Raw genomic sequence first — 26826 nt, 5'->3', positions numbered from 1 at the left:
GAAAACAAGGAGCAGACCAACAGGAGCCTCTTTTAAAGCACACTCTGATGACTTAAGGATCCCACTTTTCCAACACTCTTTGGGCACAGTGAGCTGACATAGGGGCAATTTCCATTTTGGCATCATACTGGGCAAGAACACTTAGGCAGGGCAAACTCAAGCTTCTTGGAGAGATAAAGCAAAAAAGACAGAGCTATGGAAACCAAGTAGGGAGCTCTCTCTCACACACTGATACCTACATTCTAATGCAAAATGAGTACAGTCAACAGGTTTGTAAAATTTTAAAAATTTAAATTTATTGGGATGAATTAGTAGCACAGTTACACAGAGAAGAGTTCAGGGATTCACCAATGATGGTCACCAATATGTGCTTCTTTGTGGCTTTTAAACCCTATTTTCCACCATTCGAATTTATTCAGATTATAGTTGAATTTCATACATAGCTTCACAATGTGGGTCTGACAGGTCTTCCACTGGTAAAATGAATGGAAATGTATCTTTCATGAAAGGCACATAAAATAACCTAAACTAACACTTAAGGAATTTCGATTAACTTTGACTTTCCTTACATTACAAAGAAGAAAACAAATTCCCCCCAAAATAAATGTGAATGTAGTTTACAATTCTCCATACACTTACATATGCACAAACTTGAAGAAGGAGACTCGAAGGAAATGGAAATACCTAACTTAAGTGAGAAACTACTCACAGGCAAAGCTCTGGAAAGACTTAGCTTTATGGGTGAGTCAAAATGGGCAAGGAGCTGGGGAATGTTATTCAGTTTGCTGGAACAGGACACAAAGACACACAGTAAATGATTAAAAGAAAAATGGCCCTAACTAACATAGTTCAGGATGTAGCTGTTGTGTAACACGTATTTAAGCACACGTCCACTCACTGGTCTTGTTAAATGCTATGATTCAATTTCTAAGTATAACCACTTAATGTCAGAAATCATAGTACACCTTTAAAAGAAATATGAATTCAAGCAAGTGGAAGGAATTTGAATATCTAAGGGAAAAGAAGTAATTTTTGACTTAAGGTATTGAACTTGAAACTAGTTACATATGAATCCAAAGCTTGGACAATATCAGCAATAGAGTATTTTTCTGGTCATTTAACAAACAAGGAACTCTTATGTATGCTTAAATACAAGGGATTTCTCAAAGAAAATACATAAGTGAGTGTTTCAAAATTCACATACTAAAAAAATTTTACCCACAAAAATGCTTTCATCATTCACCTAAACTTCATTATAAATAAAACTGTGGTTATTTAAGTATATAAAATTAAGCTGGCATCACCCGAAGGTAAAACAGAAATGCCATCCAGATACTAAGATTCAAACTGAAATGAAGTGATGGAATAAAAGTGAAGTGTTTTTAAGTCTAAGATCCCATGTCCTCAAAAATTGGAATTTTAGTTTCTTAAACCAAATCTAGTGTAGACTTGGAACATCATGCACTCTGTAAAGAAAATTTTAATGCACACAATGCTTAAATAATTGATCCAAAGGCAGGTATGCCCAACCTCTGTAGGAACATCCCCATGAAACACATAAATTTTAGGGAACAAATCATGTTATTAAAATAGTCTGTGCAATGTTTGTACAAATAATATTTTATGAATACAAGTATACATAAAATCAAGGTAAGGGCCATGACATCTCCTAATATTAATTATTGTACCTAAAATTTATAGGGCATGAACATAAACAAAGCTGTTTAAAACTGGCAAAGAACTACTCTGTCATTCAGTACAAGGTACCTAATATTTATGTTATTTCTAAAGCCATCACACTGGAATCATAAGTTGCCACTCTTACAACCTAAACATAATGTGGGAAATCAAAAGTTATAAATACATCTTACATTTGCATATTTACACGTACACAGAAGTCACCAGTACACTAGAGCCCAGCTTCAACATTACACTTCACTTTCACATTACAGGACCATCTTTCACCTTTGAGAAAGGTCCTTCTATTACGTTCAGGTAAAAACACAAGACAGAACGGCTTTGGTTAGGTCCAGGATGCATGTGCTGTAGACTACATTCTGTGCTGCTGGGAGACTCTAGTCTAGAGAGATCCATATATAAGTACTCATTTGGTTTGAAAATGCATTTTTTTTTTTTACTACCAACTGCAAAACTTAGAAGAGACCACAATCTTTTAGATTATTTTTTATGATGACGTCTGTGACAGCATCAAACACGAACTGCACGTTCTTTGTGTCTGTGGCACACGTGAAGTGGGTGTAGATCTCCTTTGTGTCCTTTCTTTTATTGAGGTCTTCAAACTGACACTGAATATATGCGGCTGCCTCTTCGTATGTGTTTGATCCTGAGATGGAAACATGGAAAGACATATACAAGAAGTTAAACTTGTATAGGGTTAAGAGAAATGCACTTTAAAACACAGGTCAGTTTTCTGCATCGAAAATATAAAGCCTTCATAACCATACACTCTCTTCAAGAACAAAATGATTTTTTTTTCCCAAAGGAAAAATACCCTATGTAAACTAATCTTTAGAAGCCATCTTGAAACAATAAAAACTCTTTGGCACGCTAGTCTATTTTCCCTCTCTTTCTGCTTAAGTCTCGAAGAGTCAGATTTATCTATCCCTATCTATCATCTACGTCCCCAAGCTGGAGAATTGAAGACACCCAACCCTAATGTCGGCTTACAATTTTTGTGCTAACCCACAGGTGAATCAATAATGTTGGCTGAATACTTCTCTCACCCCCTTCATATTTACTCATTAATTGTCCTTTTGTGATGATTTTTTTTATTCAAATCTTATACAAAGTCTGTAACACGATTAAACACTACCAAGTAAAAACCAAACAGACAGATAATTATGTAATCCTCCTGCTTTTACAGGAGGTGCTGGAGACTGACTCTGTTTAGTGGGTTGGCAGAATCTGAGGATAAGCACATCCATACTCTGACCCGGAGACCCAGTTCTTGGGTGTTGGTTTGGTAGAACTATATGTTATGGTCAAAGAAGGGTCACAAAGAATGCTAGCAGAGCATGACCATCAACTTCAAGAAGTATTCAGGAAGTTCATGCCCTGTTACGAACATGCGAAAGCTGAGGGATCCACATTGTTAGCTGCCATTCAGAAGTAAGGACACTGAGTATTCTGCTGGACCAAGGGAGCCAGACACAAACACGTACATCCTCTCTGTGACACAACTGATGCTTGCAAAACAATGGAAAAGGAAAAAGCCACTCTAATGATGACTTTTTCAGGGGAAGAAGAGAAGAAGCTGAATTGAGACTGAAAGGGGTCAGAGGGCTTTTGGGGATCTGGGAAAAGTGCAGTTTCTCGACTGTACTTTTTATTTTGCGCGTTCACCTCTCCTCCCTTCTCTTTTTAAAAATTATTTCTTTGGGACACAATAAGGCTGCCCACTCTCTCCCTATCTCTTCAAAATAGTTCTGGAAGTCATTGCTAGAGCAATAAGATAGTTGAAGGAGATCAAGGGGATACAAATTGGAAAGGAAGAAGTCAAATTATCACTATTTGCAGATGATATGGTAGTATACATGAGTGACCCCAAAAACTCTACCAGGGAACTCCTACAGCTGATAAACACCTTCAGCAAAGTGGCCGGATACAAAATTAACTCCAGAAAATCATTAGCCCTCCTTTATACAAAAGACAAAAGGGCTGAGAAAGAAATTAGGGAAACAGCACCCTTCACAATAGCCACAAAGGACATAAAGTACCTTGGTATAACCCTAACCAAGGAAGTCAAAGACTTGTATGAAAAAAATTTCAAGTCTCTGAAGAAAGAATTCAAGAAGATATCAGAAGATGGAAAGATCTCCCATGCTCATGGCTTGACAGGATTAACATAGTAAAAATGGCCTTCTTACCAAAAGCCATCTACAGATTCAATGCAATTCCTATCAAATTACCAACACAATTCTTTACAGACTTGGAAAGAAAAATTCTCAACTTCATATGGAATAACAAGAAACCCAGAATTGCTAAAACGATCCTTTACAATAAAAGATCTTCTGGAGGTATCTCCATCCCTGCTCTCAAGCTGTACTATACAGCAATAAAAACTGCATGGTACTGGCATAGAAACAGAATGGTGGATCAATGGAACTGAACAGAAGAAACAGAAATAAACCCACACACTTATGGACACCTGATCTTTGACAAAGATGCCAAAACCATACAATGGAAAAAAGATAGCATCTTCAACAAATGGTGCTGGTCTAACTGGATGTCTACATGTAGAAAATGCAAATAGATCCATACTTATCACCCTGCACAAAACTAAAGTCCAAGTGGATCAAAGACCTCAACATAAAACCAGACACATTAAATTGATTAGAAGAAAAAGTGGGGAAAACCCTAGAACTCATTGGCACAGGAGACAACTTCCTGAACAGAACACCAACAGCACAGGCTCTAAGAGCAACAATCAATAAATGGGACCTCATGAAACTGAAAAGCTTCTGTAAAGCAAAGGACACTGTCATCAAAACAAAACGACTGCCTACAAATTGGGAAAGAATCTTCACCAACCCTTTATCTGACAGAGGACTCATATCCAGTATATATAAAGAACTAGAGAAGCTGAAAAGCAGCAAACCAAGTAATCCAATTAAAAAATGGGGTACACAGCTAAACAGAGAATTCTCTGTAGAGGTACTTAGAATGGCAGAGAAACACTTAAAGAAATGTTCATGTTATTAGCCATTAGGGAAATGCAAATCAAAACGACTCTGAGATTTCACCTTACACCCATCAGAATGGCCAAGATAAAAAACTCAAGGGACAACACATGCTGGAGAGGTTGTGGAGAAAGGGGAACCCTCCTCCACTGCTGGTGGGAATGCAAACTCGTAGAACCACTCTGGAAATCAATCTGGTGCTTTCTCAGACAACTAGGAATAGCACTTCCTCAAGATCCAGCCATACCACTCCTAGGCATATATCCAAAAGAGGCTCAAGTACACAATAAGGATATTTGCTCAACCATGTTTGAAGCAGCTTTATTTGTAATAGCCAGAAGCTGGAAACAGCCCAGATGCCCCTCAACTGAAGAATGGATAGAGAAATTGTGGTGCATCTACACAATGGAGTAACTCAGCAATGAAAAATAAGGAAATCATAAAATTTGCAGGTAAATGGTGGGACCTGGAAAGGATCCTGCTGAGTGAGCTGTCCCAGAAGCAGAAACACACACAAGGTATATACTCACTCATATAGACATATAACATAGGATAAATCTACTAAAATCTGTACATCTAAAGAAAGTAATCAAGAGAGAGGATCCTGACTAAAACGCTCAATCCCCATCTTGAAAGGCAAAGAGGATGAACATTAGAAGAAAACAGGAAACAAGCTAGGAACCTGCCACAGAGGGCCTCTGAAAGGCTCTGCCCTGCAGACTATCAAAGCAGACGCTGAGACTTATGGCCAACTGTTGGGCAGAGTGCATGAAATCTTATGTAAGAAGTGGGAAATAGTAAGATCTGGAGAGGACAAGAACCCCATAAGAAAGCAACAGAACCAGAAAATTTGAACACAGTGGTCTTCCCAGAGACTCATACTCTAACCAAGTACCAGGCTTGGAGATAACCTAGAACCCCTGCACAGATGTAGCCCATGGCAGTTCAGTGTCCAGGTGGGTTCCATAGTAATGAGAAGAGGGACTACCTCTGACATAATCTGATTGGCCTGCTCTTTGATCACCTACCCCTGAGGGGGGAGCAGCCTTACCAAGCCACAGAAGATGGCAATGCAACCACTCCTGATGAGATCTGATAGACTAAGATCAGAAGGGAGGAGAGGAGGACCTCCCCTATTAGTGGACTTGGGGAGGGGCATGCATGAAGAAGGGGGAGGGAGGGTGGGACTTGGAGAGGAGGGAGGGACTTATGGGGGGATACAAAGTGAATAAAGTATAATTAATATAATAAAATTAAAAAATATTTCTTTTATTTTTTGAGATTATAGTATGATTAGTTCATTTTTCTATTTCCTTTCCTCCCTCCAAACCTTGCCATATAGCCTCCCTTGCTCTCCTAAAATTTCACAGCCTTTTTCATTAATCGTTGTTACATGTAAATATTTCTATGTACATACATACATGTCCTAAGTGCAAGCTACTCAGACTATACAAGTTTGCTTGCATGTACGTTTTCAGGGCGGACCATTGGTTTTAGAAAACCAACTGGTGTACTCTTCCCTGGGGAAGATTCTGCTTTCAGTGCTCCTCAGTCGACTGTAGCTATTTGTGTAGGGTTGAGATCTTTTGGGTTTTCCCCATCCACTTTGGCATGTCTGTTGGTGGTGTCCTTGCTCTGCTCATGTTTAGGCAGTCATGTTGGTGAGACTCTACAGATGTAGCTTCTGACATTACTGGGGGATACAATCCCAAAAGGAACTCTGATCTTCTGGCCCTACAGTCTTTCTGCCTCCTCTTCCATGTTCTTCCTTGAGTCTTAGGTGCAGGAGCTATTTTATAGATGGCTCAATTGGGACAAGGCCCCACAACTCTGCATTTGGATTGTTTGTGGTTTTCTAAACGTGCTGTACACTAGAGCTAACCATATAGGAGATGTACTTAATAGTATTAGAAAAAATATTAAGGCATAAGAGAACACAATCTACTAAATCCCTCTTTTGTTATAACCCAAAATGACTGGTCAGCCTTTCAGGATTCTCTGTTCCCAAAGATGCTGTGGTGAGGAGCACTGTTCCCCATCGGAGCCTCAGTGTTTACCATGAATATTCAGTATAGAAAGTGCCCCTCTGTTCTGCAGCACTGCCTTTCTGCTGTCCTGGACCATCAAGTATGTCTGAGTCTTCCCACATCTAATCAAAGTGGTGCTCTACAGAACATTCCTTAACTAATCAAATCCAGATGGGTGCTATGTCCCTTAAAAGCTCCTACAGACAATACAAACACTACTTCAGTTTTTCTTATATGCTTTACTGGGTCTTAATTCTTTTTTAGCATTAGGTACCCTGGAACAGAACGCAGTAACTCTATCCTGCAAAACCCATCCACTTTTATCACACCATGCATAAAACCACCGTGCAATGAATGCCACATGACAGGGCCCAGAGAGAAGTGGTGTTTAGTGTGCTAGGACAACATAAATAACCAAACCACAGCCTCTGAATAAGTTTATATTTTAATTGTTTCATATAATAATAAACTTTGAAAATCAACTTTTATTAAATAATTTGATGCTCTAAAATTTGTATGAAATTAAAAAAAGTCTTGTTGGGTTAAGGAAGCAATTATAATATAATTCTAAATTAATAATTACAAATGTGCTTGTGTGAAGTAATTTACACTGAGTACATAGCTCATACACAACACACATTCTGGGTAGCTAATTTAATGTACCCCAAGGGCTATGAAATACATGAAGAAAGTGCTGAACACATTCTTTGATCTGACTTTTAATCTGAAAAAGAGCAAAGTAAGTGTGTGTGTGTGTGTGTGTGTGTGTGTGTGTGGTGCAGTGTGTACACATTCATGCTGAAGGGATAGGTACTTTCTGACATGTGAAGTTTCCTAAATGGATATATGAAAACTAGAAGTGTGGAAACTATGAGACAGTCAAAGAGAAAGAAAATGTTAGCTTTGTTTATGCTTCAGCACTAAAAACTATATCTAAGAAGCAGTTGAAAATAGAAACAAGGGGCTGTGAAGAGTAATTTGGGTGAATAACACAATTGAACACAGAATCAATATGGTTATGAAACAATGGTCTGCAAAAAGATCAGGGGACTGCCAATGACCCTGGTGAAATGGCAACTCACAATGAAAAGGGAGGAGGTGCTTTGTGAGTCAGCAGACAGAAGTAGGACATACGCAAGTGGCTAGGGGGCTGCACAGAGTTCATCCACAAAAGGTCATAATCGTAAGAACCCAGAGCTAATAGTGTTAGAAAATATGTTAAAATATAAGAGAACACAATCTATTCAATCTCTTTTGTGTCATAAAAAGGGATTCTTTTGAGACAAGAAGCAACTGGACCAATTCTTAGAACGAGTAGTGCAGATTTGAAATTATAATCTTAGCACTTGGGATATCAAATAATTATGTAATGGCCTTGTGTTTTCCAAAGAAAACTTCCTTTCTGCTTCTGGTGAGACTGTAATTAAACGAAGCTTGTTTGGTGCAGGTGTGGGTGCAGATTTGCGATGTACTAGGGTCTCAAATTGGGCTCTGTGTATGCATTCAGCTCTTGTACTCAGGTGCCTGGAACAAGGCTACCCAAAAACCAACACCAGGGACATCCCAACATCGGCTCTGAGGCAAATTCAGGCAATACCCACCATCAACCTGCTCAGTGAAGCTTTGACTCAAATTTTAGTTAGACTTGAAGAAGTTCTTGAGAATCATTTTTTTTTTCTTTTAAACATACTGAGGTAAATGTTAAGAATATTTAAAATTTAGATTTAGAGTTCATACAAACCAGTGGCAGTCTTATCTTTTAAAGCGACAGGATACGTATGTGTGTCTGAGTGTTTGGGAACAGGTTCTCACATATCCTGGTGTGTCTTTGGACCTACTATGTAGCCCAGGATAGCCTTGACATACTGACTTTCTTGTTCACCATCCCCAAGTCTGGGGCTCACAGGTTTGAACATAAGACTCATTTTCAATAACAGCTTGGGATGGGATCCAAGGAAGTAAACCAAGTTAAAACCAATGTTTTAGCCCAGTTCCTGATTTTACAGACGAGGCACTGAACTTAGATGAAGTATCTGCTTTGTTCAAGATCATAGACCTAATTTTGTCAGAGCTGGGTCTTTGCTCAATAGAGGTACACTATCCATAGCAGCAAAACTACAGCACAGTAGAGAGGATCATTCTCAGGACCTGGGCTTCCTATGAAATTTTCTTGCCTCATGGAGGAGCCAGCTGCCTCACTGGTTCCTCTTCACTTTGTCTTCTTACAGAAGCAAGATGTCTGCCACTGTTTTTTTGTGTGCTTATTAGCATGCATATGTCTGAGATAAGCTAGTGAGCAGAGAGAGATTTTATCATCTTGTTTGTCCAATAAACAAGATCTGGCCATGGTATAAACCAGTCAGTTTTTAAATTCATAAAGACATGGAAATTACCTAAAAGCTTTTCCAGAAAACAAACAAGGGACGTACAGAAAACTAATCCATACCTTAAAGAACTATTTGTGCTCAAATGCAGTTTGAAAAATATGCTTTCCAGGGCAAGAATTAGTAAGCTAATACATTCAAAGGAACTACTGAAAATCTTGCCTTAGAAGAAATTTCACTTAGACATCTGATTTGCTAAGTTATTCCAAGAGAGTCAAATACCTGCATATTCTGGATAGCATATCGTGAGAGGACTCTTTTTGATTTTTTCTTCAAAGAGGTCCTTCTTGTTTAGAAAAAGTATAATAGATGTATCCGTAAACCATTTGTTGTTGCATATACTGTCGAACAATTTCATGCTTTCGTGCATCCGATTCTGTAATAGAAAGTAAAGTCATTTTCACGAACAGTGAAGTTTTTGAGGACCGGTTCTAAAAAGAACAAATGTTGCAACAGGCCAGGTCCTTTCGGCTGAAAACCATGTAGCACTCTGAAGGACATCCCACTTGTTATCTCAACTCCAATTTTGTCTCTGACCCGTTCTGTCTGAGTCACTTCAGATTATTTCAAAAGCAAGCAACAAAAGCCTCACAGGTTTAGTCCCTGCGATGGAAGGGAGGCTGGCCCCGAGTGAAAGCAATTATCTCCTAAGAGAAAATGAATCCGTTCCCTCTCCCACAAGCAACAACAATTTTCTGGAAGCCAGCGGGAGAGCCTACACAGCCTGGCCTGTGACAACGAGCAACAGACCACAGTTTGCCCCCTGCTCCCTGCTTTTTCTCTCCCATATAGAAAGAAGCAGTTCTTCTCACTATCCAACAACAGTCTAGAATGCTGAGACCCTGTTCTCCGAGTCAGGATGTACTAAGTGAATTCCTCCCTACTTCTTCCTGGCCAGCCACCTTCTAATTAGGCTGCTGAGGTGATAGGTGGCCAAGCCCAGTGCATCGAGGCCTCTCTCTAGTCAGCTTCCTGACCTAGAGCTGGTAATAATTGCAGAATAATACGTTTTTTACCTTTCTGGACAAGCACAGTGCAGATTTTAAGCAAGCAGAGTGTTTCAACACCATTCAGCCATCCCTGACTCAGAGCTTGTCATGTAACGACTTATGCCTGAGAGCCTCCTGCTGAGGGATGTTACAATCGAGGGATGTCCATATCCGAACACATCAAAGAAATGTCACTGTTGCACAGATCACCTAAGCTCTCCTGAAGAGACAGGCGGAAGCTTGAAGACTAATGTATTAAACTGAGTGAGCAGAAATCCAATTAGTTCAACACTGTGGATATAAGAGAAGATGATTTCCAGCTCTTGTTTTCTACCCCTTCAGGCTCTGTGTTCAGAGACAACACTGGCTTGTTCTACAGTGTGGAAATGAAATGAATGTATATATCATGCAACATTTCCCCTCCTGGCCTTGATTTCCCCTATTGTGAATATGATTTAGAAAAACCTGAGCTGACCCTAGATTTTCATTTGTATTTATATGCCAGAGTTTTAAATTTCTATTAAAAAATATTTCCCCAGATCAATGTACTGAATGTTATTTGGAAACTGTCTTTCAATAAATGGAGAGGTATAGCATATATCAAAAACTACAGGCTATCAGAGTAACTAGTGAGAAAATATGAACTTTGGAGCAGGTGCAGGAAATCCTCAGGTAGCTGAGTGGAGGAAAGGCACCCTGGGCCTTCTCAGTGTCTGTGCCCTTTATGCTGTAGCAGAGGCTGAAGCAAGGAGCCTAAACTTCCAAATACTTCCTTCGTAAGCAAGGACTTCACAAGGTTTCTCAGAAAAGTTCTTGGCATCATCTGCAGCACTTGGCATTTCATGCTGCACCCCAAAAAGTGCTTCTACTTGCCATTTCTTCATCTTCAGCTAAAACCAGGTCATAGTCACTCAGGGCCACACAGAAGATGATGGCGGTTACTCCTTCAAAGCAGTGAATCCACTTCTTCCGTTCTGACCTCTGACCGCCCACATCGAACATTCTGTAAGAGGAAAATTTATGACTTGATATCACAATAAATCTTCAAAAGCTCCGAGTTCTGTAATGCCAACAAAAATGCCCCACATAACTTGGGAAGTGTGGGATGGGAAGAAAGGAGAAAAGGACATAGTGGGAAGAAAAAAATGTCACCAATTTGTTTTCTCAAAGGGGGAAATTTTTAAATTTTTTTTATTAAGTATTTGATTGTAGCCAGAGTAACTAGAAAGCAAGATCAAAAATATTCTCAAGAAACAACACGAATGGGTCCTTGAGGTGACCCAGAGAATGCTAGTAGCCTGTGTTCAAAGCCTGGGTGTCTTCCACACACATTCTGTAGCATGTGTGCATGTGTGAGTTTGTACACACACACACACGCACACACACACACAATTCACAATAATAAACTAAAGAGAAAAATTTAAAGCACAGACATCCATTAACAAACCTATGAAAGCACTTAGGACATCAAAGCAACTGAAGATCTTACTGCTTGTCAACACTGACAATCAACAGGAAGCAATGAAGGAAGCCAGAAATCAAAGTGAGCACACTCAACTTGCCAGTCCCGAGCATTAGAGCCAGAGATCAGGGCTCCCTATTCCAACTGAGAAATGAGTTCTGTCAAAGCAGAAAGCAAGTTGTTGATGGAAAGGAGAAACAATTCTAGGTTGTGAAATGAAGTAATTTTAGAACGGGGCCAAGAGGTTTGTGCAGCTTATAGAATATGATGAAAGGGAGGAGGGATGTTGAAATTTAGAATAAAATTCCTCAGTTGTTATATAATATACAATCATGGACAATTGGAGGTTAGTGAACAAGATTCTGACATGATCAAACAACATAATGCCAATGACCTTTTCTTCTTGTTCCTGGCAAGAGTTTATAAAGTTAAGCAAAAGTTTAAATTTGCATAGACTACATTATACAGCCTAGAAATATCCACTTATATAATGGAAACACTCTGTAAACTGGCACATTTTTAAAGGCCCCATTTATCTTTGATGGTGCACTAATTAAAACCTTTCCTATATAATTCCCTACAGAGCAATAGTGGCCTACAAACCAAATCCCAACTCGTCCACTAGTGCTGCTACCTCTGTCATTTTCCTTTAGCTAGAAGCTCCTCTTTAAAGTATGCTGTGACAAAATGACCCTACTAGAGCATAAATCACAGTGGATAGGCTCAAAAGAGAGCAGCAAGCAGAGTGGGTAACATACAACACACTAGAACAGAGGTCAACAGTTCTTACATTGCCTAGGAATGCAATAAACAAATCTACCATAACCTTAGCTAGCTTCTCTCACACAGCATGCATCCCTCATCCACTCGCTGTAACAGCCCAAGACATCCCATCCTCCGCTTTCTCTGTGCTGGTTTGCCAACTCAGTCATTCAATCACTTATTTGTGCTTCTGTAGTAGTGATGTAGTTGGTGTCTAGAGCTGCCTGACTTTAAGTAGTGAAGAACTGTCTTCTACGGTGTCGACAGGCACCCCTAATCCACAAAGAGGCCTCCAGGACCAGAACTAGAGCAGCATCCTGAAGTCTACTAAAACACTTCACAGAAGAGGAAAACAAAACTAGAGAAAGCAAAGTTCATTCTATTTCAAATTCAGATGAAAAGTGAAAACCCCAGAGTTTTACAGTCTTCGAGAATACATATACTGTGATGAACAGAATGTGAATACTGAACTGGTTAGAGACACTTTTGAGTTCTCAAAGGAAATGGAAGGGGAGGTGCTGCTGTAACACGCTGGCAGAGGTGGCTGACCTGCTTGTCTGCCTTTAGAGTCTGTAAGTAATGAACTTGTCTGTCTGTAGGAACACAACAGCAGAAAAGTAAACCAAGGAATGAATTCTAAGTTAAAAGGGAGTCCCTCTCCCACATACAAGAAAAGAAGGACACGTGACAATAGAGATGGCATAGGTATAAGCCAAGGTGGACTGTAAATTTCCAGCAGCTACCAGACATTAAAGCAGGTCAGGAATATTCTTCCCCAGAGCTTTGAGCAGGAACCTGACAATACTGAGTTCAGTTCTAACCTCCAGAACAGGAACATGGTCAAAGTTTACTTATTCATGAACCCAGGTTTTGCCAATTTGTTATAACAGCCCTAGGAAGGGAAAATAGACTTGTGAAATGAATATATTTTACCCATAAGGTCTACTTTTTGTCATATTACCTTGTCCTGAAAGTTAAATATTTCCTTTTTATCTGCCTTTCATCTTGAAGAATTTAAAACCAAATACTTTTGTCTCCCTTTGCTTGTTTATGTCCCCAACATTTGTTATATAAAGAACTTCCTAAATAAGTCCTGCTAAATAAATAAGTTATACCTACTAAATATTTTTCAATATTTTCAAGAAATTATAGACAGATTTTATTGTGTTTAAGATTTAGAATTGCCTTCTAGATTAGGGGAATGTTAAAGCCAAAGAGATTTCATTACAATGTGACAGCTGGTTCTTTGAGTAATGAAAAAACTTTTCCCATCTATTGAACTTATGAACTATAAAGGATTGATGGTCTATCATATATTCTCATAAACTGGGATATTTAGTCTGGGCCAGTGATTCTCTAGTAGTATGAGTCAGAAACAACAACCAAAAGATGCTGAAGTCACTGGTCTGGGACTGTCATTTGAGAAAGAACCTACAAACTGATGAGCAACAACAGCTGAGACCAGATAGTGTTTAAAGTTTGTAAGTATTTAAACCACTAAATGGAGATAATAACCAGAAGAACTAGTTTATACTACTATTTTCATGTTCCATAAGGCATATAAATCACAGAGCATTGAGAAATGTCATAACTATTTCTTCAAAAATCTTATAATTTTTTAATACAGTGTTTCTCAAATTCTGATATCTATTTAAACAAGAAAAAAAATCCTCACATAGTCTGTTCTCCTTTATACTAAAAGCTTGTATCAACTAGAGAATCAGTCTGAATTTCTTAGGTATTTTTGGAAGTCCAAGAGGATGTTGGCTTTCCAGAAATATAGTAAGTTAGCCTTTGAAGTCATCTAGCACAAATGTGGCCAAGCCTAATTCGTGCAAATTAGCTAACTGTATATGGATACCAAGCTCATTAAGAGAACTGTGGGCCCCAACGTCTATTATACATTTATATTATAAAAAAGGAATGGATGTTTTTCTTAAGCTGTGCCAATTTCATAACAGAAAGATTTTGTAAAATTAAATCTTTATCTGGAAATCGCTAACTAGAGCTGATCACTCTTTAATTAGACAAAGACACTAACCATAAAGGCCTATTCATACAGATAGATCCTAAAATTGAAATAAATTACTTCATAGCTCATTTTCTATTTGTTAATCCATTCATACAAAAAATGTGAAATATATATTTCATTAAGCAACTAATACTTGACAAAGAATCACAATATGAAATATATAAAGCTCTGCTAAGTGTTTAGCACAGTAAAGGGGTCTCAGTACATTTCTGCCCTCATCCATTTGCAGACCATTTAACACTGAAAAAGCAAGGACAGAAATATAAATAAGCAGTCATTTTCACTTAGCAAACTCAAATCCAGAAGAACCTTTACCTAAAGTTGTAGACTAACCTGTGTTTATCTCTCAGTCATCAAATTAAAACTATAAGTAGGCACATCCTGTGATATTTCACCTCACTCAAAGACTTCACACATGGAGTAAAGTAAGAAAGTCTTCCTGGAAGGATCATGGTGACAAGTGACATCAGTGGCTGTTTGATGTTGAAATGACAACTTTGAAAACTCCAGGAAATGCCCTGGTAGCAAATGTGTGAGAGAGTACTGAACTAAGTTAAAAGTAATTTTTATGGCCGGACTGCCTCAAGACCCAAATAATACACTAACCCTTGCCATTGTCACCTGTCACACTGATGGAGGTTTATCTTTACACAACTTTTTAAGAATTAAAAAAAAAAAGACTTATTTATTATTAAACTTCTGACCAAGGGCAGTAGTCTAATAATTAAGCATTTTAATGGAGTTTACTCAGCAACTTAATGGGGGAAAAAAATCTATGTCTAAAACCCTTCTGTTCTAACTGAAATGCATTTCAGTTTCTCCTTAGACTACTCTGGCTCAGAATCAGTCATTTCCTTACCAAAACACAACAATTTAAGTATTCTTTAGTCCATGGTCACTAAAATTAGTCAAACCACTGTGGTGTGCAGCACACACCTTTAAACTTAGTACTCCTAAAGGGACAGGCGGGCAGATCTCTATGAATGAGGTTTAGCCTGGTCTATATAGTGAGTTCTGTCCAGCCAGGGCTGGATGAGACCCTGTCTCTAAAACAAAGCAAAACAAACAAAAAAGTAAAAAACAAACAAACAAACAAACAAAAAACAAAAAACAAAAGACCTAGGTAGACAACATTTTTTTTTTTTTTTTTTTTTTTTTAATCAGACTCTAAACTGTCTTGGAGTTAGGCAAATACACTTTAAATATCCAAGTACTAAATGTCTTTACAATTAAACATCATTGCATGGTATCAAAACAAATGGAGCAATAAATGAATGTCTCCAGACCAGATATTACATATGGTTACTTAATAACCTACGAGTATAACAACCAGGCTACATGGCAGAGAGACACAGAAAAAAATAGACAAACCAAGAGGTACCAAAAGAAGAAATGGAAGTAAACACAATAAAAATGAATTCAAAACCACATCTACTATGTAAAATTAGTATTGCAGATAAACAGTCTACATCTTCACTTAAGACAGCAGGGAAATAGCTGCTTTTCTGAGGTAAGAGTAGAATTGAACTCATGTCCTTTGGAAAGCTTAAATATGGGAATCACTGATAAGTCAGTGACAGTGAATTTGGATGGCATGTTGGACTTAAAGCACATACACACACACAGACATGATAGCAAGCTGAGACTGAGTGGTAGATATATAACTGTGCTTACAGCTTGGAGTACAGAGCCTTCATCAGGAAGGAAACTGATGCTGATTTGTTTGTTTTTAAACAAGTCTCTGACTATGAATCTCTCTGGTTAAATTTATTTTAGAAATCCTGTTTCATGATCCTTATCACTTCAGGGGCTCACAGATACCTGGAGCACAGTGGAACCTATGATTCATAGTAAAGCTTTCTCTTGAATGACTATCTTAACCCAAGCATTTTACAAGCAAAAAACAAAACAAAAACCGACCGAACCAAAAAAGGATAAAATTATTTCAGTGACAGCATGAACTAGTCCATTTCAAGCCTACATAGACATGTATCTTTGAGCAGATGGGTGAGAAGTTGCTGTTACTTTTGCCTTTCATTCCTTTTTTTTCCTTCAACTTTTCAGACACTGTGGTGATGGTATGGAAGAGAAGCCAAGGAAATAGATTTCAGTCACATATTGCTTGAGTTTCTACAAACCAAACATAAGCCCTGAAGATAACATGAAAGGAAAAAATGTGTCTCAAGTAGATTAAGCAATGATTTACCTAATCTCTCAAAGAGCTTAAAAAAAAATACAATCTTAGCAAAACATGGGGTATAAATATCAGGACAGCTTTCATAAGAAAAGAGGCATTATCATAAAATTCTTTTCTAATCTAGGGTTCTATTCAGAGTCAAAGGATCTGAAACGTTTTGAAGCCACACAGTGCACCTGACTGGATCTTTCACACCAATACAGCTGCAGTGCTCCCTAGCCAATGCTGGCAGTGCTCCCTAAACCAATCTTACTAGCCCTGGTTTACGAAAACAACAGAAGGAACCCCCCCCCCCCCAACTCCACTGAAGCATGAAAAATATGATACAAACCCACATACTCTTTCTCTGGGGTTATTAATTAGCTGATAGTTATATGGTCTACGGAACATGGTGTTTAATACAGTCTGAGTAATCTACTGCCAGATCTGTGTGATAGAGGGGCCCGGCAAGCTGTCCACCGGCTTTAAAAGAGGACCCTTTCTTCTGGACCTAAACCTGACACTTAGGGAATGTGCTATTTGTAAATGAAATGAAATTTTGTTCAGTTCCTGCACAGCACTTCAAACCAGAGAAACATAATATGAAGAAGAGTAATAATCATGATATATATATATATATATATATATATATATATATATATATATATATATTTAAACATCAGGAAACAGCACAGTGATCTTGGATTCCGATGAAAACATGGGCATTTTGTTTCAGTAAAACGTTCTGGGGTCAACTTCTTGTCCTTCAGGAGACATCTTTATATGAAATGCACAACCTCCTTTTCCTTGATTCTACCATCATTACTTAAATGAGAGTAAGGTGGACAAACGATAAGGCCAAAGCATGTGTGCAGCAGTACTGACTGGTAAGCTGTTGGCTTAACCAGTGGAACAATGAGAGCAGAGAAATGGGGAATAAAAAATAAACATTAAAAGTCCAGCAGCAGCAGCAGCAGCAGCAGCAGCAGGTGATCTATAAGGGAAACCTGGATGAAAGCACCTGTCAAGGAGGCTTTAGGGCTGGGTGATGTGGCCAATCAAAACTTGGGTTTGGCTGTGATTCAATCCTTGCCTTTCTCTCTCTCTCTCTCTTTTTTTTTGGGGGGGGGGGGAAAGTATTATTTATTAGAAGGAGGGAGATGTGGTTCTGTGAATGATGATGTATTGCCTTTCCCTGAAACTGGCTCATTCAAGTGAGGACTTGGGGGGGACACCCCCCAACCCTTCTATTCCTAAAGGCTCCCTTCTGCACTGCCTTTCACACCCAGCAGGCTCACATTTGACACACCTGAAGCAAACATCACCAGACTGCAAATATCACTTCACTTGATGAAATTTTTCATGAAAATATTCAAAGGCATCTTTCTTTAAGCACATTTTTGTAAGTGAGCATATATTCTAAAAGCAAAGGTCCCTGTTTTACCTAAAGACAGACGGTGATTGCTTCATCAGATGCAGGCCTATATATTCTGTTTGGCCAAGCCACCCAGATTCTTATCACGGTTCAGTCATTGTAAAAATAACAGGTAAAGGGCATTTGTCGGGTTTTTGTTTGTTTGTTTGCTTTGTTTTTTAATTTTTTTGGTTGGTTGGTAGGTTGTGTGGGTTTTGGTTTTGGTTTTGGTTTCTCTGTGTAGTCCTGGTTGTCCTGGAACTCATGTAGACCAGGCAGGCCTCTAACTCAGAGATCCTCTGACACCTGAGTGCTGGGATTAAAGCTGTGCATCACCATTGCCCTGCTTGGTTATTGTGTCTTAAATTAAAATTAACATATCCCTCTGAAAATGTTGTTGCTTGTTTCCATAAAATTATTTTATCTAATCTTCTGAAAAAAGATTTTCCCAACAATAAAAATACTTTAAACTCTGATGAATTTTGCCTTTTGCTTCCAAAGCAACACATCCTTTTTGTTATTTGTATCAAGTGTGTTTGTTTATTTACCTACTTTTAAAATTTTTTAAATTTTTTACAATTTCTTCATTTTATATCCTGATTGCAGGCCCCTCCCTTATCTCCTCCTGGTCCCACCCTCCCTCCTTTTAACCCCCACCAGTTCCCCATGTCCACTGAAATGGGGACTCCTCCTCCCCAGCCATCTGACCCTAGCTTATCAAATCTCATCAGGACTGCCTGGATCCTCTTCCTCTGTGGCCTGGCAAGACCGCATCCCCAGGGGTGAGTGATTAAACAGCAGGCAACTGAGTTCATGATGGAGACAGCCCCTGTTTCCCTTACATGGGGACCCACATGGAGACTAAGTTGATTTTTGGCTACATCTGAGTAGCGGGTCTAGGTCTTCTTCGTGCATGGTTCTTGGTTGGTGCATCAGTCTCTGCAGGAGAGCCCTTGGGCCCCTACTTTTTGGTTTTGCTGGTCTCCCTGTGCAGTGCCTGTCTCCTCTGGGTTCTTCTATGCACTGCTTCTTTCACAAGACTCCCTGAACTCCGCCGAAAGTTTGGCTCTGAGTCCACACATCTGCTTTCATCAGCCACGCTTATAAAGCATGCATTTGGAAGTTACTCACTTAAAATGAAGGTCCTTGAAAGTAAAATGGGTTTCCACAATTCCTGTCGTTTTCACCCTGGTTCTGAGAACATCTTGCTGAGTTGGGATGTAATTTGGTTGTGCTATTCTGTCCAAGTCATTCAAATAACTGAAAACAAACAACAAAACACAGTGTTGATAGGAACTAGGGCCAAGAAAGTTTATGTAAAACAAAACTACAACATATTTTAGTTATGTAATATTCTGAAAGTTTCAAGGGTTTTTATAAGCACACAAAACAACCAGTTTAAAGTTATATTTCATATGATTACTTGAAAATCTTTTTGTGCCTCCTTAGATGTGTTAAGCTTTGCTTTTCAGGAATAGCAATTCAAAGGAGAAGTGCTTAAAATGTCTAAACTAATAAATACCACCATGAGCTTGTTTTTTAAAATTCTTCCTCACACTTTTCGTACCGTGCTTGGTTCTGCACTCCCCTCACCTCCTCTCCCCCCTACCCCACCCTGGGTTGAAGATTTTAGGGGTCTTAATTGTGATTGCAGCAGCAAGAAAGCTCAGCAAAGGCTGGATCAATGTTGTTTCCTGCTAGCCTTCTGTTTCACACTGGGAAGTCCAAGCTTTTCTGTTCTCTAATTCAATAGCTCTGCAAGCACTGATCAGGGAGGCCCCAGAGTCCCCCAGAACAATACAGGCTCTTGTCAGTGGCCTTAATGGTCCATCACAATGAGAGAATAAGACCCTGCTGTTAAAGGTACCACATACTTCAGCTTAAGATACAGAAAAAGCAAGCCATGACAGTTTCCTCCCTGATGGCTAGGATTCAAGTTCCAGAAGGTGCTATGCACGCTGCTGGGAGAGAGAAGGCAACACTGTTGCTATAAACCCTATGAATCAAAACCCTAAGTTGCCAGGCAAGATGTTCCCACCATTCAGTGGGGGCTCCACTATTATAGGCATAGCCATCTGATTTGACTTGAGATCTGCTCCACCGTTGGAAATCCAGGTAAAAATCTTTGTCTAAGGAATCTGTAGAGCCCCCGTGTAGTTAGTAAATTGATGTAATATCAAGCTCCTTTCTTAATATGTACATTTACACTCACAGACAATAGCTACTCTCAGCCTTAATCAGACAAGTCTCTTCACAGTAAATGGTGGTGAATGTTGAGCCTCCTGGATGTCTAAGATGATGGTTGAGGGTTCAAACCTAAACAAGTCATTTACACCACCCTTTCTAAGGTACAGGAACTTAGCATAAGAAGGTACAGGAAGTATATAAAAGCCAGATAAGTGCCCTGCCAAATGAAGCGTGAATTTTTGGAAGTTTCAGTGACTTTCTTGGAGACAATCCTACTCTGTCACACTTCCAACATATCAAAATTGCTGTTACAAACATACGAGTGAGGCAGAGAAAGCACTGAAACATTGCCACTCAGAAGACCCGAGCTGTATAAGAATGTGCCAGGCCATTCTCCAGCACAGGTAACACGAGACAGACCAGCACGTGGTCATTCATGATCGTTGGGTTCTGAAGCTCTGGCTACTTACTATGCGGCAGAATCGTTCAGCTGGTACTCCCGGGATCTGTTGAAGCAGGCTTGCACACCACTGTCTTTCCATAATCTCTTTATGACTCCAGCAAGCTCTGCAGTCATAAAGCCTTCTTCTGCAGCCCCAGCAAGCACAAAGAGTTGGCGAGCATCATCCTGCACATTTCACAAGACGAGATGGTAAGGATAAAACGTGCAGATGGAGAGATAAGCAAGCAGGAAGGAAAAAAAAAAAACGTAATTGTGAATTTCCTCCTATTTTTTTTTTATAGAAGTGCTGCAACTTTTCTTTATCTAAAACACCACTTCAAAAACTGGCTTATGCGATATCTATCTGTCGATCACAAGCCTATGCTTTGTGGTACAGATGACAGCTATCAAAGCACCCAGAGCTGAGAGAATGACTAAAGTCACAGCATCTGAAAAGGCTTCACTATCCACAGATACAATGTTGTATACTGATCATCATTTCAACAACAACAACAACAAAAACAGAGGAATGATACAAAAATTCATCCCTTCTCCAAATGCTCCTAATTTAAGCAGTACATTAGCATTAAAGACTATCTAAAGTACAATCCTATTAAGTGTTTGCTGTTTGATACAGTATATAGATGCCAAATATTGTCAGAGAAGAGAGTTCAGTGTGGAGAAAGCAACAGTAACTTCACAGGGTAGACCTTCATACATACGCACATTGATACAGTGAGGAAGTGTTTGCTAACCCAGACATAAGGAAGAAAATAAGTACAGCTTTGGAGTAGATATACCCACAGTGTTTGTAAGGGACACCACACACAATCTAAACAAAAGAAGACTGTGTATAAAGTCGGTCTGGTTCTATTAAGTGATGAAGCTGCTAACAGTTACTGAACCACAAGTAATCAACTGTGCTCAGTGTTGTCAAAGAGAAAGAGAACAGGAGCCCCGAATGAATGCATGTTGTATTACACAGCCACACTTCTATAAAGAGGAAACAGGAGGCCAGGGGAAACCAGCTTCTACTGCATGTGCACTTTATCATATTGAGTCTTCACTATCTGGAATAAGACCAGACACATGCTCAAGTTCTCAGATCTTTCTCGCCACCCCTAGTAGCTTAATGGAGACCCTAGGTAGAAATATTCTAAAAACAAAACAAAACCAAAGGATCAGAAGTTTCTGCTTTACTCAGCTTATTTTTAGCTTGAGATGTATGGTTTGTAATGTGTGGGAATATGCCATTAATTATTATTCCCAAGGGGCATCCTTCCAAACCACAGCTGGCTTTCCAATCTTCAGGTTGAAGGTATTTGAAAAGTTTGAGTGTACAGAGGTATAGAGGTATTCATCGTGTTTTTTATTCTATGTACGATGTTGTATAGAAATCTATTATCCTGTGATCAGGTTATTATTAACAGTAATCTAGAAATGATTTGAAGTACACTGGTAGGATTTCTGAAGATTACACATAAATACACCTTTTGAGTTTTTAAAAACGTGTTTTTACTACACAGCCCAGGCTAGCCTCGAACCTGTGATCCTCCTGTCTCACTGCCAAGTGCTGTGCTTACAAGAAGGCACCATCATACCTGGAAGCCATCATGGTGTTTGCTGAGCCTTCTTGAACTAAATGACCACCACCACTAGGGAAAGTGCGTACTGTAGTCGAATCTTACAGAATGTTGGAAGTATGACAAAGTGTGTGCAGACAAGTGTCTCATGATAGGCTTGCAGAGTAGACCAGCTGACGATATGAATTCATCCTGCTGCTAATTCATGAGACATTTTCTTTTCAGCTGGAACTCATCATGGAAAGTAATTAAGTCTCTCAGCATGGGAACACATTATTCAAGCATACGTTTCTGTCTTTAGTAAACCACAAGAGAAATGCATGCAAGCCGGCAACACACGTGTGTCCTTAGCAAAGCAGCCCACCACAGGGTTAGTGCCATTAACCTGGTTCCAATAAACAATAAGGTCACCTATCAGATACTAACCTGTACACACACACACACACACACACACACACACACACACACACACAGAACCTGCTGTTTTTATTTACTGAGGAAAACTCTGTTTAAAAAAATACTGAAGTAGTTTTTAGAAATGTATCCTATTACGTAAACGTTAGTAAAAGTTTTGGCAGAAGAAACAAAGACCCTCGAGTCTGGGTCATCGGATTGGAGATTTTTCTTTCATATTTCCTAGAAAGACCGCCCCCCCACCCAAAGAAAACAAAGAAGGAACACTGGATGTTGTATTTATAAACTGAACTTCCTAAGGCATTCACAATTCTCTTCTTTTTTTAGGTTGTGCATCTAAGTGCGACCATGTGATCCTTTTCTTTCTGTGTCTGCCTTATTTGACTTAGCACAATATCCCCCAGGTCAGAATAAGATGTGGGTAAAACTTTCAGAGGTACAAAGCTAAACACTGCCTACCACCTGGGGCCAAGGAACTGGGTAGGGAAAGAGGAAGCAGAGTTCAAAGGACAGGAAGCAAAAGAGTTCAAGGAGCTGGTGTCCAACACCAGAACTAATCACACAGTTGCATTTTATTGGAATTGTGTCAGTTAAGTTCATTTTAGCCATTCTTGTCACTCAAAAATGTAAGATGTGAGATGATGGACATGTTAACTTGCATAATTGTAGTAGCTATATTGTAATCCTGTGGATTCCGTATAACATCAAATTGCAGCCCTCAAAACTATACAGTAAAATTGACCTTTACAGCAAAAGTCTCTTCTTCACCTCATGTAAGTTAACAGGAATGAACCGGAAACCTGGCACAGGTTTACAGCTAGAATCCTGGTACTCAGGATGCTGACAGGAGAGCACCTCAAGTTCTAGGCCAGCCTGGGCTACAGAGTGAAGGTAAGTCAGTCTAAATTACAGTAAAACCCTGTTACAGGAAAAGCAAACAAACATTTACCTCCTTATTACTGGCTGGATATTTAGCCATTATTGGCAGGTGAGCACTGAGATAATGAATTTGAGCAGAAGGCACTATAGAAAGCTTCCTACTCAGCCTTTTGTTTCACACAACCCAAGGCAACCTCAAGTACCACAGCCAATCAGACAGCCAGTCACCATATAAAACAGTAAATCAACAATCAGTACGTCCTTATTGCCTAAAACTTAGAAATGTAGGACAGCGACAGTGTTTTCATCCCACTTTGGAACAGGGACTTTGCAAAATGTATATAAAAACAAAACTCCTTAAACGCATCTAGAGACATCAACAGGAGCACATGCAGTAAAGGAAGAGAGACAGGGACAGGGCTCACACAGGAGTGTGGATAGTGAAGTGATTTATAGGGTCCATGTTATGGTGTCGGGAGCAAAGAATGGCTGCATGCTTGTCTCAGACTTAGCCTGAGTTCAATTTCCAGCCTGCCTACTACCTCCAAGACTAGACCACTGTCCACATACAAGACTGTATGTAAGTAGCCCATGGTGTACTGATATACATATGAAAGTACCCGCACACATAAAAATAAGAGTTAAAAATAGTCCTAATTTTCTTTTAAAACACAAAATGGCTACATGGCAGGAATTCAGAGTCGCAAGGACATACACACGGATGTAGACCAGTGAAAATGTGATCTGAGAGTGTAAAACCCAGTGTGTAACTGAGATTTGGAGCTCATAAAGGAGCCACTTCCATAATGTGTTAGCGAGGCAGCACAGGCTCTCCCAGGGATAGTCTAGGCACTGGACAGTGATGTGCATTCTTTCTGAAACGAACTCATACTTTATGGGATTCAGAAGCCTTTATCTAGGATGGGAAAAATGCTGAAGGACCAGGATGGCTGAGTTTTGACATGTTAAGGATAGCAAAAGTCAAGAGAGGAGTACACTTCCTGTTGGGCACGGACCAGAAACAGTGCATTTTCAGGGCCAAACACATCAGGATTTAATTCAAAAGCACAAACACTTTTTAATAGTCAAAGCAATCTAAAATACGAGAACCCCAGGGGAGGCTTTTAAAGCAATGGCTAGATGACTAATCAGGACACAGAAGACAAAATTTCTAGATGAAAGTGATCTTTGAATAGAAAGCATCAAAAGGCTCTTCTAAAATACAAGGTAAACAATATGAAAAAACTAGATTAAAAATAGAGACAGCTTTGAACTGAAGCTGTAAGGATAATTTTCCATTGCCAGGAACATCTCCTGTCCCAATGCTTGCCTCATTTATAATATTTGCCAATGACATTGGAAATCACATATAATGATAAACCTACCACATTCCTATAGATATGATATTTATAGATAGATAGACAGATAGATAGAGAGAGAGAGAGAGAGAGATATTAAGAACTTTAACTGTAAAAATAAAAGAACTTTAGTGGGCTTGCCACTCTGTGGCTTGATGACAACCTTTGATGTTAAAGGGTTGCTTTAAGAAGCATGAACCAGCAAAACATTTTCTCTATAATCAAAAGTAAAAATTATTCAAGGCAAGAAAATAGCGAGTCATTTTTTCTTTTCCCATATTTAAAAGAGGGAGGGTAAAGCCTTAAAAAATAAAGTCCAAGTTAATGTTAACTCCATTTGAGATTTCAAATCCTTTAACTAAATTTCAGCAAATTTAGCAGGAATCTTAAGCTTCATAGTGCTAAGAAAGGAAATAACTGATAAGGACATTACCAAAAATACAACTTTATGCATGTTTATGATAATAAATATATATTCAAATTAGAAGAATTATAAATACTGACATTTACGTTTTCATGTGGACAATCAAAAGTCAAAAGAGACACAGAAAGAAATACATGAAAATTAAAAATTAAAGCCCATGCTGCAGGCACACATTCCATTTTGTATTTTAGTGTCACTTAGCTATTTGCATAGCTATTTCTCAGGATGGAAATGATATAAAACTGTGGGCCCCTTTGGAGAGGGGCATAGGAGGAGATGAGGGAATGAGGGTGGGATTGGGAGGTGAGGAGGGAGGGGACTACAGCTGGGATACAAAGTGAATAAACTGTAATTAAAAGAAAAAATGAAAATTTAATAAAAAAGAAAAACTGTGGGCTTCTCACCCCTCTCCCTTCTAATGGAAAGTGGAATACTACTGCAAATGTTTCAGATGCTCAGCTAGCGGGCACAGCAAATGAAATTCCCTGGGGACCTTTTGAAAAAATGAGATTTGGAAAGAGCAGAAATTACCAGCTATTAAAAACCTACAATATGTAGAACAGTCTGGATTTAATACGAGCCAAGAAGATAAAAATACCAACATAAACTTTTATGATCGAGGTGGTTAGATAAATCAGTACGAAAGGACGTGGTTATTCTAAAAATATGGGTGGATAATAAGTCATAAACAGGGAAGTACAGCCTATTAAGTTCATCTGGCAGAATATTTCACAGGCACTAAAGAACAAATGAAGATTCAAGTACTGAAATTCATTGCCTTGCAGAACTTTTAAAGAAGCATAAAGATTTGGTAACTCTTTCGTTGGCTGAAGATGCTCTAAATTTAAACATAATAAAAACATTAACATAGGAAATTTTAATAACGGAATTTACCCAACAATCAGATGAAGGATAAAAATAAACGAAATATAAGGGAAACTGCTATTGGGGGACGAAAACCTAATGCATACGCCCTTACAGAGCAGTAAACAGAAAATCAAAACAAAAAGACCCCAGTGGGTATACTAACATGGAGCACAAGCCACACAGAGAAAATATAAACATCAGTAAGGGTAGGGAAAGCCATACGTAAGAAAGAATTCCAATGAAATCAAGCTACGAATCACTAACCACAGATCAGGAAACTTCCTTAACTCTGTCTGCCTAGAGTGAGAAGAAAATAAATACTCAGCTGGCTGCCAAGGTGAACTGCTAAATATCCTGCAACGGCAATCTTGCAAATCAGGCAGATAGACGCCTATCAACCAACAAGCTGATGAAAACAACCACAGTATTTAAAGGGAGAAGTGGTCACCTCCTGGGGGCAAAGCGGGGCTTGTCAGGATGGTGCATGAGCAGACTTGAGGCTCTGGGGCTTCTCATAGTATAAGGTATCTCAAGCTGCTTCCAAACAGTGAAAGGTCAGGCTTGATTTTTGCCAAATGACTTGAAATCCAATGCTACTAGAAAAATAAAGCTCCGTGACATATAAATTATAGCTTCATGTTTTTCAAGCTATCTTGGTAAACACATTCTCTGCCAACTGTTATGAACCGATTAAAAACAAGCTTTCTGGCTGGCCTCATTCTGTGC

At 39.1% G+C, this 26826-nt stretch overlaps 1 protein-coding gene across 1 annotated transcript in view; it reads right to left on the bottom strand.

Annotated features, from left to right (window-relative positions):
* Nucleotides 1–270: 270 nt before the first annotated feature.
* Gnai1 (G protein subunit alpha i1) overlaps nucleotides 271–26826 on the bottom strand; it is an 80983-nt gene continuing 54427 nt past the window's right edge. Inside the window, exons 4-8 of the mRNA XM_060374192.1 lie at nucleotides 20604–20761; nucleotides 19078–19206; nucleotides 10974–11103; nucleotides 9334–9487; nucleotides 271–2344 (exon numbers count right to left, since the gene is read on the bottom strand). Of these exons, the coding sequence (XP_060230175.1) occupies nucleotides 2154–2344; nucleotides 9334–9487; nucleotides 10974–11103; nucleotides 19078–19206; nucleotides 20604–20761 (762 nt within the window). The 3' untranslated portion in view covers nucleotides 271–2153. The remainder of the gene's footprint in view (nucleotides 2345–9333; nucleotides 9488–10973; nucleotides 11104–19077; nucleotides 19207–20603; nucleotides 20762–26826) is intronic.

Source organism: Meriones unguiculatus, chromosome 21, assembly GCF_030254825.1.
Source record: "Meriones unguiculatus strain TT.TT164.6M chromosome 21, Bangor_MerUng_6.1, whole genome shotgun sequence".
In the NCBI taxonomy this organism is placed as follows: Eukaryota; Metazoa; Chordata; class Mammalia; order Rodentia; family Muridae; genus Meriones; species Meriones unguiculatus.
Note: the sequence above shows the minus strand (reverse complement) of the source record. Positions and strands in the feature narration are given on the sequence as shown.